Below are 19,704 nucleotides of genomic sequence, written 5' to 3'. Positions count from 1 at the left end.
TTTTGTCTACTATTATTGTATATGTACATGTGTTACAACTTCAGCAGCTATATCGCGGTGTCTTATTACATAAAATTCATATACCTGTATGCATGTGATAATCGTACTTAGCTTCAAAAGAGACGTTGTCGATATAAATATTGAAGTCATCAAGTTTATCGCAAATTTTAACAGTTTTCTAGCAATGTCTTTCCCTACTAAAACACCAAAATTTGTAATAGATGTGATTGAGTGTTGAGATGAATTTTCATACACATGCAATGCTGTTGTTTAAGATTCTTTTCTATTTAGCTATACAGTAAAAAAAAATTTCTAAACACTCCTGATTTTGTGCGACTGGGGTTAAAAAATGCATAGTTTTACATTCATCAATAACAAAAATGGCAAACTGATTTCATGTATAAAGCACGAATGTTTATAACGGAACATACAACAACAACAAAAAAAAAACAAAGGATTTTTTTTTTTTTTTTTTTTAAATAAGTTTATTAATAATTATGCACACCCGATTACAATTTCTAACTAACCCGGGCCAGGATAGTTAGTATAACAAAAATAACAGAACAACATATATTAATTAAAGCATTTCTACAAATGTCACCATCTTATTTTTATACATGTGAGTCTTTGTTAAATTCAGTAAAATGTCCATATTGTTTTTAATATTTGTTTTTACATAAGAAAATAACATATCTTTTGTTTCAGTTTTGTTCTTAACTCTACAAAACATTTTAAATTTATATATTTTATATGCTATGAAAGACACAAAGGTATTTATAAATTGTATTTTGGAATTCCGTTCAGAATAAAAACCTAGGACGACATGCTTCCACTGTACATCAAAATTTAACACAGAACTCAGATTTTTCCATAGTATATGAACATGTTCACAATCAAAAATTAAATGTCTAATATCTTCAATTTCATCACACATATTACATAAAGCAGAAGCTCTATATTTGCATTTAAAAAGAAAACTGTTACAAAACAATGTATTATTCAACAATTTGTAATTAAATTCACATATTCTTTTGTCATAGATAACCTTAACCTTGTTTCTATATATATCTTTCCAACTCTCTTGAGCAACAGAAAATAATTTTTTATACATTAATTGATGGCCTGGAGCTTTAAATTTCTTAAAGAGTAAATTATCGTAAAAAAAATTACATTTTTTATCTTCAATACAATGTACACCATTTACAAAATTAAAATAACACTTCCCTATATTTTGTATGTATACACAACAAGTCATATTGAATCTTAAAGATTTTTTATAGATTGCTGTTTTTACTATTTTGTATTCACACATCCAATTCGATTTTTGTTTTAAATCACCGGACAACTCTTGCAGAGTTTTAAATTTTCCATTTTTGTTAAAAAGGTCTTTAACATGTGTTATCCCACTTTTGATCCAATGTTTAAAACATATTGTTTTGTTTTCATATTTAAACATATTATTATTCCATATTGGTTGTTGAGCAAAACTTACATTAGACAATTTAGTTTCATCTATGTATCTTTTACAATCGTTAAAACTGCAAAGTACAATCGTTAAAACTGCAAAGTACTTCTTTATAAAAAAAACCCGGAAGGTTTGAAATGATTTGAAAGTCAGGGGGTTTTGTCTCCGATAATGTTAATAGATAATTAATATCAATATTAAGACGATTTAAATATCCTCTTACTATTTCGCCAATTATACAGTTTTCTTCTATTAAGTATCTAGTCCATGCTGCCTTTAAGGCCTTAAATTTCAATTCAGTATCTATCACACCTATTCCGCCATCTTCCTGTTTTCCGATCACAGTATCTCTTTTAATCCTATCGCGTTTATTCCATATAAAATTAAATATGCTTTTCTTAATTTGTCGAGTATGTTCGGGATCGGGCATTGGTAATATTGAAGCCATGTTTATAAGTTGTGACGTAGCTAAAGAGTTAACGACACATGCTTTCCCAAAAATAGTCAATTTTCTTTTTTTCCAAGATTCAAAGAGTTTTTCCATGTTTTGAAAAGTCTTTAGCCAGTTCAATTCATAACATTGAATTTTATTATGGCCAATGTGTATACCTAAACATCGAACAGCATCATTTGTTACCTGGATACCTTCTATGTTAGTGTACTACCCAATAATATACATTGTGTTTTGCTTATATTGACCTTTGAACCAGCGTGTTTACAAAAATCATTAACAGTCTTAATTGCAACCTTCAAAGAAGATATATGTGATATCGTCTGCATGTTGAATATTTTTAATATCCCTTTTCATGTTTGAAACATTGATTCCTTGTATTTCATTGTTATTTTTAATTTTAAGGCCAGTATTTCTGCCATAAATAGATACAATAGAGCTGAAATAGGGCATCCTTGTCTAATACCTCTATTCATGCTGCATGTTTTAGAAATCCAACCATTGTTTTTAATTCTGAATATTGGTTTATTATATAGAATTCGGATCCATTGAAGAAAATTATCACCGAAGTTAAATTTTTTTAAAACTTGAAAAAGAAAATTCCACTCGACCGAATCAAAAGCTTTTTCAAAATCTAAAAATAATAATATTCCGTCTTTTTCATTTTCCATGCAGTATTCATAAATGTCTAAAATCAATCTTGCATTTATACCTATGTAACGACCTTTGATATATGCTGATTGTTTATTGCTAATAATTTATCTATGACGCTTTGTAATTTTTTTGCGAGAACAAAAGCTATAATCTTGTAATCGGTATTTGTTAAACTCAGTGGTCTGTAGTTTTTAAGATTATTCTTGTCGCCCTTTTTAAATAAAAGAGTGATAAGTGCCAATCGCTGAGAATATGGTAATTCGTCTTTTTCAAAAAAAGAACAAAGGATATTTATTGGATATTTGATATCTTGCATCTGCGGACAGCAGAAGGATAAAACGTACGCTCAACTAGGACCTGGGGTCCCTCGCAAATAGTTCGTCATTTGGACTTCAAGTCAAAGAAGTTAGATATTGTCTGCATAGTCTAATAGTCTAATAATCGCTTTTAACTAACTCTGCATTAGTACTTGATTTGACACCAAAAAAAATCATCTAACAGAAATATACATTTTGAAGAATGTACAGATTACTTAGAAATGAGCTATAACTTGAGTGGCCTCAGCCTTTTATGTCTCTGTTGTATGAACTGTTCATTAGATATGTAGAACAGCTATGTATATCTCATGAATACAGGTTAATACGCAGGGAAAAGACAGTTACAATATATCATAGAAATCTCAGAGACAGCATTGAATAAAGATGATTTCTATTTCCAGTTTACATCTCTGTCATATGATAGATAATTATATTTGAGTTTCCTAACCGTCCTTGTAACAGTAGAAGTTTGGTGTGCAAGTGCCTAATTCATCAAAATTGAAAATTTAAATGCACATGTACAGCTGTACATAAACCCAGCACATTACAAGCAGAAAACAATAATTAATGTCACAGTGTATATACCATTGTTATTACTGTGCAAAAAATATTCTTTACATTGCATAAGAATTATCTTTATTGATATATGAATATATATTTAATAATTTTTTTATATTGTGCTTTTGATCCACTGTCATTTATTGCATATTTCAATAAATGACCATTTTTATTCTTTAAAGAGGAGTTATGTTCTTATTTGATGTGGTAGGAAGGGCAAGCAGACATTAAGATGATATAGTGTAAAATAATCAGAGAAAATAGCAGTCATATGAGTATTATGAGGTTCTCAGGCTTAAACACTTTAAACACTCCGAATACTGGAGCTCTGGCTTCAGGGTGGTGAGATGTGAACGACCGCAGGACCCGCAGATCTATTTGCATTAATTTTATGTTAAAATCTGCACATGGGGAATTATGAGGAGTTATTTTTTCATTGCCTCGATGAAATAATTCTTTGTTAATAATAAATTCTAAATAAAAAAGTCATGAATAAAAGTTTTGAAAATTCGCTTTATAATTTGTGTTTCTCTTTCTCTTTCATATTTGGATATTTAACTAGAAAAAGACTTTAATGCTTATCTAACAACAAAATCTTATGATAAACGAGATGACTTTAACTTTTCAATCGTCAACTTCTCTTTCTTATAATTATGCAGCAATATATTTTCATAACTGCTTTCGAGTTTTATATCTCTCAGTTGATTCGATACGCAGAGTATACGCTACTTTGAAACACTTTCTAAAACGAGTTAAGTTATTGACAAACAGGTTAATGAAACAAGAATATCAGCAATCTCGTTTAAGGTCTTCATTTCTATAGGGTCGATACAATGGTCTTGTCAGCATGTGCAATCTGTATATGACGATAAGAGTTTTCAAGCTCAAAAGTCGGACCTCCAGAATATCTGAGGAGGGATCAGGTGTCATGTCAAATGCTGACTGAAGCTTTCAATGCTAATTGTAAGGCAATTATTTAAACAACGAATTATCAACGGATAATAACTTTATTTAACAATCATGACAAGAAGCACACGGCGGGTTTGACCAGTCGGCAGGGGATGCTCACTCCTCCATGGCATATGATCCGTGCATGCACCTCCGATGTTAAGAGGGTCATGTTTGCTCTGCTCCAAAATTTACATTGTGTAATGGACTTTTGAGACTGAATACTGCTCTTTATCTCCATATATTTCATTCAGTACAATATCTGAATTTTAATAATTTTTGCTACTCATTTAATCATACAAACAATTTGTCATATGTCCCTGAGTAATAAAGAGGCTATTGAGAGCTTTCAATTCCTTTCTACATATATTGATCTCCCTCTTGATATCTTTGGGTCAGTGGCCAAAAATTTGGAAAAAAATCCCTGAAATTATTGAAGTTCTAAAATGTTCTGAAATGTTCTAAAGTTTACTACAGACGTACAATATATGGTGATATCAGATAACAATGTGTCACCCGAGTGACTCTAGTTACGTAATTATATAATAAACCATATAACTGTGTCTCTTGATATATATATGCCTTTGGCATACGCCTTAAACCATATTAAACTTCCTCCAAGGATATAAATCAAAAGGATAAAACTTTTATCCGTTTATTGAGGATGGTTTTATGTCATTATCTGCCTTAAAATATTGTTGCAAACAACGTTTGAAATAATGAATGATATTTACTCACGATTTCATTATAAATTCATTATATCTGTTTAACTTGCAATACTTTGAGTTGTAAATGTTTGCACGATGTTTTTCTTCTTGCGAATATGAAAGAAAAATTAAGTGGAAAGATGTTTATTTACAAATAATAGGTACTCTTCAAAAATTTTCAACAGTTCGTAAAATACTTCATATATGCTAATGTGTAGCATATTATGAAATTGCATTTGAAAATTGCAATGATCACGATGGTGCTGCAAGTAAAGTCCTCTCTTAAACGCTTAGACGTGTGCTAGTTTATGATAATAATGATTGCAAATGGTGTCCTATCATTGCCATGGATTGAATTTCCATAAATTTGCACTTAACATGTGAATGAATCTTTTTTTTTAAAAAAACTATAAATAATGAACATGAAAATGGACGAAAATTCAATTTTGTTCATAGATATATTTGCTTGATGTTAAAATAAGTAAGAATTTTATGAAACAGCCGCTCAGAATCTTAGGTATTTTACGTATGAAGCGTCAACAAAACACTTATTATATAGGAATCTATACCAATTTACATTAAAAGTTGAGCCCTATATAATTTTTCCGGAAGACAACACATAAATAAGAATCTGAGTAATCAGTTTAGAATTAACCTGTCTTATCGCTGTAATCATATTGAGTGGGAGACACTACATAACATACAGAGAGCTTTTAAGAGTGAGGAGCATATAAAACATCAGACCTGTCTCCTTGTCAAAAATAGCAATTTTTGTCAAATATTTTGTCAATGACATAACAAAGTTGACTCTTAACGAGAAGCTTCAAGGTTTGTAGTAAATCACGTAAGACTGGTTAGTTAAGACCGCCCACTGCATGAGAGAATTCACCGAGAAAGTATATTTAAAACCCATTCAAGCATTGTCGGTTACAACAACAAACGACGAGACATAATATAGTGCAATATAGAGGGAACACAAAAATCAAAATGATGGATTTAAGACTGAATTATGTTATTTTAATTCTAATGACGTTTGGGGCGGTGAGTTTCTATATTTATAGTCTTTATATCTATTTTTATTTTACTTCCCATCCTCTTTAAGTTTGCACATCTATAAAATTCAAATGAATTTAATTTTCCTTCAAATCAGCTGAATTAATGTTTTATATATATTTTTATTTTCTAGGTAATTCTAGCTCAAAGACTTGATGGTAAGTTCTAGCATCTTTGCAAAATTGATGCCAATATTTGTCCTTTAAAACAGGGTTATTTTGAATCGTTCTAGTTAGAGGAGACAATGCATGACTTTGTTTAAGAATAAATAGCATCATTTAACCAAAATCAAAATGAAATCATGGACGTCAATACGATATTTTTATAACTTCCACTTAGTTCCTTTTCTTTGTACTATGTAAATTTTGCAATGCATGAAGAAAATTCAAAATAATAAATGGTAAACTATAATTGGTTTATGCAGCAAAACATGCAAAAAAGTAAAATATCTTCTATATTTCAAATTTTGCCTTATGTACTTTGTTGTGCTTAATATAAGAATTTCGCTTCCATGTGTTTTAAATAAAACGAGAGAATTATATACAGTGTAAAACTAAATAGGGATCTATTTCTGATATTGCAAATTAAAAAAATACCCTTCAATTTTTAAGCTTAGAGGTAACCTCTCTTAATACAGAGAGTATTCCTTTGCACCATCAATGCTCTGCGAATATTCTCTACGTGCATATTCAAAAGGACCTGGCGCAGTGGTATGGGTATTTCAGAGTGACGGAGTAAGGAGTCGTAATTACATGTACGTACGAATCCCACTGAGGGATCTGCAAAGAGGTCATTCGGACAAGCGCATATAATTTGAGATCCCCTTTCGTAGTAGATAATGGCAAGGAAGGTTATCTCTTATATCTCAAAAGCCCTAATGGCCAATTACAGGTATTAAATGAAAATAATATGTAAAGTGTTAATTCTATGTGCGAAGATTTGATTTGAACATATTTTATTGTAATATAATTACAAAGGGATTGAGCACAAGTACTGAATACTTATAACGCCCTCTCCCTATACATGTAAATTACAATTTATATTGTCACAGTTAAACATGCTATATAAAATATTGAATTTGCAAAAGTATGATGCATTTTGCATATATGTATGAATATATAAAAGTTAAATAAATTCATATATCAATATTGGTACAGTAATTAACAAGGGAATCTACCAGAATGCTTAATAAATGTTTGAACTAAAGAAAAGAGATGTTAATTCTCTGCAGCACTCAGAGATTCAACCCCCCATAATAAAACATGTGTATCTAGTATGTGGATTGTATCAAATTGTAAAAAATTATGAAAAAATTCATTCCTGGCGTTCGCATACTTTGGACATACGAAAAAATAATGATATGTGTCCTCAACTTTACCGCACGTGCACAAGGGACTTGATTTAAATTGCATCTAAAAGGTATTTAATATACAATTATGTAAAGAACATTAAGTCTTCTGTTACCATAATCAAAGTAAGAAGGTGGGGCAAATGTGCGAAGATACATGTATTAAACTTGGCTAATTCTTGTTTAATTAAATAACTTCTACTCCTCAGAACATTTCAATTCCGATTTTGTTTTTATTTCTAAAGAACAATAAAAAAAATCTTAGAAAAACAAAACTCTTTAATCTATGAATTCTTGACATTTCTTACTTTTCCATTATCTGTGATTTTAAAAGAGCGTAATTAAACTAATGCTGTATCAACAGTGAAAAGTTTACTTTTGTGTCTGTAAGTCATCCCACTTAAAAGAAAAATAAGGCACAGACAGATTATACTCGTTTTTAATTGAGCATTTGGGCATCCGAGTAAATGAAGGATCAGGGCCTTGAAACTTTTAAGTAAATCTAAAGACTTCGTTAACTGAAAACGTAGCCTCTTTAAATATACAAATTCAAACATGCAAAAGATGAATTTCTTGCCAAGGTGCTCCGTTTGTTAATTCAAAATAATTTTCAATGTTGTCCTAATTTCTCTTTTTTCTCTCGATTTAATGATACATTAAATTAGAATTTTTGTTGCATTATAGTTCATCTATGCGGTAGGGGAAATGTCGGTTTTACTGATGTTCTATATTCAGTCACAGTGTATTTGCTAATGTTTACAAATAAGCCAAGGTTAAGAAATCAAGTCAGTGACCTTCATATGATTGAAGTGTCTCGGTATATTATCCTTATTTCAACATAATTAAAATATGATTTTAACAGATCAACATGTACGAATATCGTTTATTTGAAGAAATCTAAATAATTTTGATTTATTTTGTTTTTTCAGATAACGAATATTACTGTGGTAACAAGCCAGCTGACGTCGTATTTCTACTCGATTCCTCCAACAGTATTTGGGGACCGTACTTCCAGAAGCAACTTCAATTTGTCAAGGATGTGGTATCCATGTTCCAAATCGGTAAAAACACCACCAGAGTCGGTGTTGTAACTTATTCATCTAGTGTTCACAAAGAATTTTATCTTGACAAGTTTTATACAAAGGAGGACGTCTTCTCAGCAATTCGTAACATTAAACAGATGCACGGATATGCTACCCATACAAACAAGGCTATTAAATTCATGAGGGAAAAAATGTTTTCGTTTCACAATGGGGCAAGAGAGGATGTGCCTCAAATTGGAATCGTTCTGACGGACGGACAATCGAGTAATATGTTAATGACAGTGTGGGAGGCCTCCAAAGCCAAGAGACAAAATATCCACATATTTTCAATTGGAATCGGATCCAGGATCAATGCAAGAGAGCTCCGAATGATGGCCACACGACCTGCCAGTGAATATTATTTCAGAGTTTCAGACTTCAATGCACTTCAGAACATAAAAAACATTCTGGCTGTCAGAACATGTAGAGGTACAGTTACATCATTTTCTTTGGCAAGCACTCTTCCATAATATGCTAACAAAACCTGAGCTGAATTCCTGAACGACAAATATAAAACACCTATTATTATTGCCAATGTTTTATTACTTTTTAGAAATAATTTAAAGGTACATCTGTTAACAGCATTTATGAAAAAATAACGTTTTATTTCCTCATCTTTGAATATATTTTTGATTTTGCATTGACAGTTACACCAAAACCGACAACGACGACAACAACAACGACAACAAGTGAGTTATCGTCTATTGATTTCTAAAACTCATTTCTTACTTTCCAAAATCAAAGAAGAAAATAATTTAATGACAGTAATTTTTTGTTATTCTAGTAAAAGGATAATCATATTAAAGTGCTGCTACAAAACCGGAATAGTCACAAATTAGCAAAGGCAGCCTATATCACATGTACACTAAGATCAAGTTGAATTTAATTTTGAAACATATTTTATCAAAAACATTCTTAACAGAATTGGAAAGAAGGCGTTGTATACTGAATTGTCAACGGATTTTTTCATTGTTTCCCGATCATGACAAGGAGCATACACAGGGTGTGACAGGTCCACAGAGAATGCTCACTTCTCCATGGCACCAGATCTTACCTACTATGTTTATAAGGCCATGTTTTCTCTGCTCCAAAATTTGTATTCTTTATTGAATTTTTGAGCTTATTACTGTTTGTTATCTCCGTATATTTCAAAAGTCCTCTCCATCTTATTTTCAAAGGTTTGAAAATATTAAAGACAGAGTATTTGTTTCCCACATTTCGTGCACTCCTGCATGCGAAAAGTTATTTAGAATACCAAATGTGAGTCTCTTCTTTTCAAGAAGACACAAACAACAATATTTTATTATGTACACGTACATGTATGTAGAGCTGTACAGTGGGTTTTAAATTACTTTATGTATTCCTCTCGAACAGATAATACAAGTAGAAGGCGCTTTGTTTACTAAAAATTAAATTATATAAGTCGAAGTTGAAATAAAGTAAACCATTTTTTTTTTAAATTTAAGTGTAACAGTATTTCAAATCAACAGAAATATTTATTATTCTAAAAGTAATTACATTTTCTAGTATACGGTAAAACTATGTAAGGTTACTAGTCAACTTACCGTACACAAAAAGTTTTTGTTATTTTCTTAATTGAAGGGAATTTCTTCTTACTAAACGAACATAAGCATTTTCTTGTTCATTTGATAGTAACAATCAGCACAAGATATATCTGTACAACAAAGCCTCCCCCTCAGGTATCGAGTCGGGATAAAAAAAAAACAAAAACAAGGTGCGTTCCGGTAGAGGTGAAACACTTTCACCGAGGGGATTGACATTTTCACATCTGACCCTTATAATCCATTTCATCCCGTTTTATCATCTAAAACTCATCCCATGAAATAGAAACCTGCGTCTTTAATGCAATTTATCAGACTTATTTATGTTCTCTACCAGTTCATTTTAATCTTGTATACAAAATATCTCAAAATTAAAAAAAAACTTTTAAAAATCCAGTATTTCTGTAAAGGAAATAAAAATTATGACAACTTAGAAACATAGAATCTTTTCGGAAACGTTTGCCCATTTAAAAACCCTTTAAAGAAAAAAAATTATTTTTTTTTCTCTTTTTCCTTATTTTCTTTACAAAAAGTTGCCCAAGTCGATTCATTTTCGTGTTTTGGGTTGCAAAAGCGTAATTAAACGACAGAAAGTGCTCAGTTCTCTATTGGACATTATCCCCTTCTCTGATGTTTAAGACGTCCTTGTTTTCTCTCCTCCTGATTTGTATTATTTCAGTAGACTTTTGAGCATGACTTCTGTTTGTCCTCTTCATTTTTCATTTGATTGGATGCAAAAATAATTCTCTGATGTTTCACATTCTAAGACTGAAAAAAAAATGAAATTAAGTTTATTTTCATATATTTGTGTAGTTACCATTTGATAATATAATCTTGAAAACAAAAATAGACTTGGTCATTTTTCTGTAACTGTGAGTTCTTTGGGATTGCCCAAGCCATAAGTGAGAATATGATACCAAAGTTACGCGTTGAACTATAACATGTCGCCTCGACTTCGTTCGGGGTAATAAAATAAACTAGTCAACATTCAAGTACTACTTCAATAAGATATAAATCAACAACAACCTTTTTATATGTTTAAAAAAAAATCAGTTAACCCCATGAAAAAAGCAACATTTAGGACAAGCGATAAGAATTCAAGATGAATGGGGAAGTGGTCTATTTCTATGTAGTATACATGTCTATAAGTAGCCTTTGTATTTTACAGCTACTACTCCAGCCCCGACGACGACTTCATTGCTTCAAGTAGCACGAGAAGGTAAGTGGTATGCACTTTTCATTCAATAGGTTTGCCAATATCATTTCAATAAAAATAGATTCACAGGTAATTAAATTATTTTTTTGTTCATTTAGTGTGTAAAGATGGAGTCAGTGACGTCATTTTTGCATTTGATTCTACAACGAGCATTTCGGACCTGGACCTCGACAATCAAATGTCGTTTGCAAAAGAAATTATTAACACTCTGAATGTACAAGGTAATGGCACTCGAATAGGAGCCATCTTATACAGCGACCAGGTAGTTAACGCTTTGGACTTGAATGACCTTTATGACCGAGATGATGTCATAGCAACCCTGGACAAAACCAAAAGAACTGCCGGAAATAACAGACTGGATTTAGCCCTCAAACATATTCGCACCAAAAGCTTTCGGAGAGGTCTAGCTAGAAGGAATTCTGCTCAACTCGCTATTGTGTTCACGGGATCTCCTTCCACTTATGAGAAATATACAACGATAGAAGCTCAAAAATCTAACAACTCTGGAATTTCCATCATTCCTATTGGTGTAGGGAACTTCGACGTTGAGGAAATAAAATCAATTGCTGGTCCCTCTGGACATTTTTATCAAGTGCCCTCTTTCAAGGATTTATCTAGCCTTATTGGAGAGGTGGCTTTGGAAACATGTAGAGGTATTTATTGTCATTATTTCATTGTTAGTTACTATATAATTATATAAAATTTTGTTTACCGGTATTTAACGTACATGTATTTTAAAAACCGTGAATATTTAAGATTCGTCAATATTAGCATGTACACTCTTTTATAATTTTTTTATGTATTGCAGTTCCAAAAGCTGAGACACCCATACAGGATCAAGGTACCTATGATTTAATTCCTAATGATTTGAAACTGCTTTCAATATATCTGTTTTTATGCGTAATATACTAGCATTTGGTATCAAAATCAATTTATAAATCCTTGATATCAAAAGAAGTGAAGGTTAGCCATTAAAGTCTTGAATCATGTAGCATTAGAGTTGTTAGTAAGCTTAGTTTTTTTTATTTAATATACCAGTAAACTAAGTGGTTTGCGTAAAATAATGCATAATCATTAACATAGTGGTTTTCGTTAGGGTAGATATACTACTTGTAATAAACTATTAAAACTTTATTTCAGTATGCGTTAATGATGTTCCAGCCTGAAAATATAATATATACAAAAAAATTGATAAAAGAACTGTCATGTGATTTTAAGCATTGACTAAATTTGTCACGAAATTGAAAATATTAGTATGAAATTTTTGACTCGTTTAAAACGTGTAATACGTATATTCTGATTTTTTTTCAGCATGCGGCTCTCGTCAAGAGGCGGATATAATGTTTATATTAGACAGTGTAAACGCGGGTCGCACAAATACGAAGAGAGCACTGGCCTTCCTCAAAGATCTTACGAAAGAACTAGCTATCGATAAAGACAAAATTCAGGTTGGATTGATGTCGGCTGAATGTCAACAAGACAGCCCCGGGTTTGCACTTAGCTCTAACAAAAATGGAGATGAAGTAAAAGATGCTCTAACGAAGGCCAAGACGGTAGACTTTTCTGCTTTAATTAAACAAATGCGACATGGAGCATTTAGTCATCGCCAAGGGGGACGACGTCACGCAAAGAAGGTGGCGGTACTCGTCATAGATGGAAGTCTCGAGAAACCACTTCGAGCACTCACCGAGGCCCAAAGAGCAAAGCTTCATGGAGTTGAAGTGATTGTGGTTCAAGTGGGAGAGGACAAACCTCAGGAGGAGGTTCTGATGATGTGCGATTCTCCTTCCAAGGAAACATTCTTCAAAGTATCGGATTACAAGGATCTTCCGGCAGTGAAACAGAAAATTTGGGACAGTTTATGTGATGGTCGGTATTGAATTTCTTTTAATTTCATTATTCAGTGCATTTTATTGAACATTTAATCTCATAACGTGGGTCTTGGTCATGGCTTTAAAGTTAAGAAAAAATGATGATTAATACAAAAAATAGAAATGGTTTAAGGAAAAACAACATTGAAGTAGTGTGATATTTCAAAATGACCATTGGCAGGGCTGTTCATAATACTAGTGGAAAAATTATAAGTAGATTTGATTAGACCACGTTAAAAGTCATTTGAGATGGAAATAAACTTTAGTTAAAATGTATCTCATGGATAGAAGGTAAGCACTTTCAAAAATTCTGATCTTTTTTCTATTACTTTTTTGCAGAACTTTAATGTTAATCTTTAATCCCATGTTGTGGCCATCTTCCTGTTCGAGACTGGATGCATTGATCCACTGCCAGACAGAAGGAACAACAGTTTGTAGACAAAGGAATGCGGGTCTTCTTTTAAATACATGTAGTTCAGTAAATGTGACTGCCATCAATAACGAGAAGTCATTCACAGGAGTAAATATTTATAGCATCTTATTTCTCCATTATGTGTCTTATAAAGGTATTGCATAATATATAAAAGCTACCTGCTGTTTACTTCATTTACACAGTTGAGAAATTGTACCCGAGAAAAAATATTTTTTCCATAACACTAAACCTCATCATATCATTCACCTATATGATTTGTTCATCAAATTTTCTTTAATCCAATATTTCTATGTGATTGTATAGTACTTTTGTTTATACGTTATATATTTTTGTACTTTTGTTGTTGATATATTTATTGTTTATATATTTTATTCTTTGAATGATTCATTAAACTGGTTTTACAAAAATGCTGTTAAATTTATTGGATAGTTGGATCTGCTGTAAAGGAGTATTTTCTTGCAAATCCATATCATTTTTAGGGGGTCCAAGTGTTGCATGTAAGTACCATTAATCCAAGCTTTAGGGTACGAAATCTTGCATACGAGAATCTTCATCAAATACCGAGTGGTTTTGGGCATAAAATCATTATGATAAGTATCACCATTTAAATCCAAGTCGTTTGTTGGTATGACCCTGCTTATGTGTAATATTATTTGAATCCGAGTCGATTGCGGTACACAGTGATGTTTATGAGTATGAAGAGACCTAAGATACAATGTGTTTCTTATGAGTAATATCAATTATATCAGAGTTTATTAAGATACAAAATGTTGCTTATATGTATTCTCATGAAATTTAGAGATACTGAACAGCAATAGATCGAAAATCCATTCAAACAATACGAATAGGGCGGAGAGCGAACATGGACCTCTAAAACATCATTATGGGATCAGATGTCATGAAAAGGAGTAGGCATCCTACGAAAGCCCAGAAGGCTCATTCGAGATTCAAAATACGAAATACGCTTCTGATTGGTTAGTTTGGATCTTGAATTTCGAAACTCGAATTTTGAATCTCGTATTCCGAAATTTGAATCTCGAATGAGCCTTCTAGGCTTTCGTAGCATCCCCTGCTGATCGAATACACTCGTATAGTCCCCCTTGTCTTGACCTGAGAAAATCCCTAGACAATTCGATGAGTTTATAATAGCCTTACAAGTATGAAAAACGCCCATCAGCATGTGAAATGATCATGATATATTGTATTTGCTGATGGGTATTTGTGTCGACCGTAAGACTTTCGAAGTGATGGTTTATACGAGATGTTTGATATTCTTGTTTCATAAACTTGTTTTTTTTAGAAATTGCTCATACGGAGAGTATGCCGTAGCGTATCGAATATGAGAGATGTTTCCCAATATCAACATATGCAGGTGATATGTGTAAACTGCTACATAATGGAGGTTGGTGATTGGAAAGGTATAGACACAACATTTACGATAATGATTGGTTGTTAGATTACCATTAATGTTATTTCCTATTAAGACTCGGTGGTATCTTTACTTTCAAGCTCACTGGGATATATCGGATACATTGTGTCGATTTATGAATGGAAGTAACTTTTTATGATACGTTGTCGATATATGTAAATATCGAAAACCATAGCAAACATTTTCTTCTTCTCATGTTTGAGGTGTTGGATAGGTCTTCATATGATTACAAAAATAGGTCTGGTAATAACGGGGCGCTCTTATTGTTAATTATTTTCTCATCTACAAAGTTACCACAGTTTCTTGGTTTGAGAATTACTACTCAGACGTCTTATGTCCTATGTTTTATCCCTGTACCTTACATTAATTGTCCGTGAAATCAAATTGCTCTGAATAAGTTTTGGAGTTTTTCCACATTAATTTATAACCATCTTCCTTTTTTATTATCGTTTTTTCTCTCCATTTTATGATCATTCATTGAGTAGAAGCAATAAGATTATTTTATTCAATGGTTTAATATTAATTTTATATATTGAATATGTTTATTCTTATCAGATATGCTGATCTTGATTATAAATGAGTTTCCCGTCATTCACGTTTTGATAGGGGATTTTTTGTGATTCATTCAGCATAAACATATTTTTTCTTAAAGTTAAGATGTTTAACTTTTTAACGATTCACTGAGAAAGAGCAATAGGGAAATTCTTTCTTTTAACAGTTTTGGTTACACATTTGGAATATATCATGATGTAAACCATGTTTCTTTGTTGTCTGTTTTGACAAAGCTCACTAAGATACTGCAGCTTATTCTGAATTTTATCATTTTTGCTTACGAAAAATAATAATAAAATATGTGCATATATTTTCTTGATATATATTATTGGTCAATTTCGCCATTTATTCTATGTATCCTAATCAACAGGTGGGTTTTTGCTGGGTCCTTTATTATGTCATTAGGTCGGCTCTCCTATCTCCTATCATGAAATGTTTCATCAGTTTCTGTCTTTATTAAGCAGATGAATCTTTTTAGAGTTCGCATCAGCAGCGCCTCATCAACTTCTGTTTCCAGAAATAGCACTCTTATTCTTAATGCACTATGAAATGATTAGATTAGAAATGTTGAGATGTTATCACTATTATTAAAGCAATGATTCAACGCATAACTATACATAGTGGATCTGTTCGCGATTGTTTCAGGAGAAAAAATTGGGAAAGGCGTCAATGATGATAGAAGAGAAAACAGCATTCACAAACACTGAGACACATGGATATTACAGCAAAGCCCTTATATCATTAACATGCAATGGGGGACGTGGACATCCGTTATAGAAAATAAAAGTAGTCCAGATAAAGGTTCAAATCTTCTCTTTCGTGACAACGAATGAACGAAGAATGAATGAATAAATAAGGAAAAATAACCTGGAATGAAAAAAAGACAAACCCATCTAAATTATCTGACACTTTTTTCCGACTGTGTAAGAAAAATATGAAATGATTTCTTACCAAATATATGAATAACTGACGTCTATGAAATTAAATTTGTTATCATACAGATATGAGAATTAGAATAATGACAATAATAATACAGCTCTTATTTATTTAAGATGACATAGTTTAGCAGCTATGCTAGTTTTCAAAATTGCCCTGCAATACAACATACTTACAAACAGGTACATGTAAGATTTTTAAAAATTATAAATATGAAATATAAAATAAAAAGTACTAAACAAAATTAAAATGTAAAATGACACTCTTTAGGATATATCTTTACAAATTTAAGTTTTGATAATAAATTCAGTTTTACAGATACATTCTACATGAAGTAATGAAAATTTTATTTAACAATTTTGACAATTCCTATTTATTAGCCTTCAGAATTATACACAGTCAGTCTAATTGGCTTAGAGCATGTCACGTGAGGTGTGATGTCTCCCTCACGCGCAGGGTGACAAAGTCTGTTCTCACCCTTCAGATAACGATGAGATAGCGTAAACGAGAATGCAGGGTTACAAGTTTATTGTCAACCTTTAAATGAAATTACAGTGGTTTGAGCGAGATAACTCTAATTCATAATTACACATACACAATTGCTAAATATGCGGGATCGGTAAACAATAAATTCTAAGTGAACGATGACGTCAAAGTTGTCTGTTTACATATTTTGAAAGTATGGAATCAGAGCAAAGTAGAAGACAAAAGGTTTGATAAATTACTATTTTCTACTCTTTTTAATTAATAAATAGATAACTGGTGTTGTCTCCCTTCTAAATTGTATAATAGCACTACAGATAGAACTTTATTGCATTACCGTGAAGATTTTATACCACATAATTTACAAGGAAAGATAGCAATGACTTACTGGGAATTTCATTTGAAAGAGTCTCGTTCCCAGAAATTTTTGTTGTTGATACATTGAGTGTAACATTTTCGAGTTATGCAAGTATATATCTAAGAATAGGAGACAAATGCATATCTATCTATGAGATAACAACAAATTTTTGAGTACCTAAGACGCTCAATGCCAGTGCCAGAGTTTTTTTTTTTGGTGCATAATATGTTTGTAAACTTATATTTGCCAAGATTCTAGATTTTATGTTTTATTACGGACACCTGCAGGAAGCCATGATATTTATTGATCGTGACGGGCTAACTGCGTGCTTCTTTTCTCCTTTTTCTGTAAATTGCATGTCTCATGTTGTTTCTATTATTTTCTTCTTACTGCGGCAGCTAAACCATTAGAAATGTATTAGACAAAGAACATAGTTATGCTATAAATCCCTCTGTAATTGAATCTTTTAGGCACTGTTTCTTGTTTTGTGTTTCATTTTGGAACTGCCACAAGCGGAATAATTCATAAAAAACAAAGTCTTCTTCTCATCCGACGTTTATATCCCTCTTACTAATTGTCTCATAATACCAGGAATTTTAGAGATTGTTCAGTAAATAAAGAAGTTATTATATCATATATAATAGCTACTTCATTTCATTGTATGAATACAAATAGCATATACATAGAGTATATCAATACACAGGTATTTTTCAGAAGGACTTTCTCAGACTTTTTATCCCATTAACATTATTCTGTTACTGAATGGTTTTATAATAATAGAGTGTATTGATACGTGTTTGAAATGTTAAATCATTGAAATTGTGAAGTTTTGTGTAAAGAGTTTCTTCTGTCATTGTCTTTTTAGCCAAATGCTTCATAGGTCTATGAAAAGTTCTCAGTTGTTTTTAGCTGATTTTATATACATCTCAAAAGCAAAATGCTTCACAGATCATTCAAATAGTCCTCAATTGTTTTTAGCAGATTTGATATGCATCTCAAAAGCATGCCATATCAAACAAGCGCAGTAAATTACTTATTTTATTACTGTGCCAGTAGATAAGGCACCTTTAAACAGCGGCGCTATGCAATAAAATTTTAGTGAAACCTAAATGTGTAATTTTAGAGGAGTAAGATTACTGTCAGATTTCTGCAAAGCACATCTGGTAGCGCTTTTTAAAAGAGTGTATGAATGGGAAGGAGCATACGGTCAAATATTATATGTAATTAACATTTTTCAGACATTTTTGATATGCCCGGATTGCAATCATAAACTTCCCGTGAAGAATAAATTAAAGCTTAGATATTTGAAATTTTCTCTGACATTCTATTTTCTTTACTTGACAAAAAGACGGTAATATTTTTTTTGGATAGGCAATGTGCCGAGCTGTTGTTTGGTAATCTATCATCTATCACCGAGGCGTTACACACAGAGTTCGTAAACGGTGGGTTTTTTGTTGACCACTTTAAAACAAACAAAATGCCACAACCGTTTCTTCATCTTGATTAAATGACCACTTAATATAGTCAACGGTTATCTGACGTAAAGGTTCTAGTATATCCTGGTACTCCATTCAATGGTATCCCACGTCTGTCCCGAATATTCCACAGTTGTCTGACTTTGGCAGGTCTATTAGACAATAAATATCACCAGAGAGGAATTTTCAACATAATAATACAGACACAAGGATACCCAGGTATCACTTTCCCCGTTTCTGCCGAGCTTTTTTTCACCCAATCAGAGCAATACTATTTAATCATTATATACAATACTATTTTACAATGACTAAAGGCGATTTTATGTAAAATTCTGAGATAACTGACTTCATGACCTTGATTTTTTCTAATGGGTTTTTTTTTTCTTTTAAAATAATTGTGTCGATTATAAATCATTTTATAATACTTCTGTTGTATTTTTGGGAGATATTTGTCTGCAGATCCGACATACGATTTGTTGATTATCTGGCATGGGGACTACACACAAATGTAAAAAGGGTACCTGTGCTTTCTATGTATTTAAACACGTATAGGTTAGATTTATCGTGTTTCCTGACAGTTCAGAATCAGTTTTACGATAACTGTGTGGCATCTTTCTCATTCCTCCACAAAAAGATAAACTGAGAATTAAAAAAAACTGTGTCTTCGCTGTTGTTGTTGCAGAGGCAGTGCTCGTAAGATTTTTTTCCTATTTATCTTCCTAAAAACAAAACGTAGGACAAATCGCATCTTTTGTAAGGCCGCTAATTGTTTCTTTTCTATTAGTTAAAGTGAAAAGAAACTAATC

General features: G+C 31.9%; 1 protein-coding gene across 1 annotated transcript; it reads left to right on the top strand.

The window, feature by feature from the left end:
* Positions 1–5,999: 5,999 nt before the first annotated feature.
* LOC134251441 (collagen alpha-3(VI) chain-like) lies at positions 6,000–14,072 on the top strand. Its single transcript, XM_062733861.1, has 9 exons — positions 6,000–6,141; positions 6,287–6,311; positions 8,431–9,012; positions 9,231–9,272; positions 11,314–11,364; positions 11,460–12,014; positions 12,170–12,202; positions 12,673–13,230; positions 13,572–14,072. Exons 1-9 carry the CDS (start codon positions 6,088–6,090, stop codon positions 13,577–13,579), a joined length of 1,908 nt encoding a protein of 635 aa, XP_062589845.1. The 5' UTR covers positions 6,000–6,087; the 3' UTR covers positions 13,580–14,072.
* The last annotated feature ends 5,632 nt before the right edge of the window (positions 14,073–19,704 follow it).

This window comes from Saccostrea cucullata, unplaced genomic scaffold (assembly GCF_032062105.1).
Source record: "Saccostrea cucullata isolate Sc308-1 unplaced genomic scaffold, CSIRO_AGI_Scuc_v1 ctg65, whole genome shotgun sequence".
NCBI classification, from domain to species: Eukaryota; Metazoa; Mollusca; class Bivalvia; order Ostreida; family Ostreidae; genus Saccostrea; species Saccostrea cuccullata.
Note: the sequence above shows the minus strand (reverse complement) of the source record. Positions and strands in the feature narration are given on the sequence as shown.

Coding starts and splice junctions, on each gene's coding strand:
- LOC134251441 (XM_062733861.1), top strand. CDS start 6,088: ATGATGGATTTAAGACTGAATTATGTTATTTTAATTCTAATGACGTTT. Junction 11,365..11,459: donor GCTTCAAGTAGCACGAGAAG/GTAAGTGGTATG, acceptor TTGTTCATTTAG/TGTGTAAAGATGGAGTCAGT. Junction 12,015..12,169: donor GGCTTTGGAAACATGTAGAG/GTATTTATTGTC, acceptor TATGTATTGCAG/TTCCAAAAGCTGAGACACCC.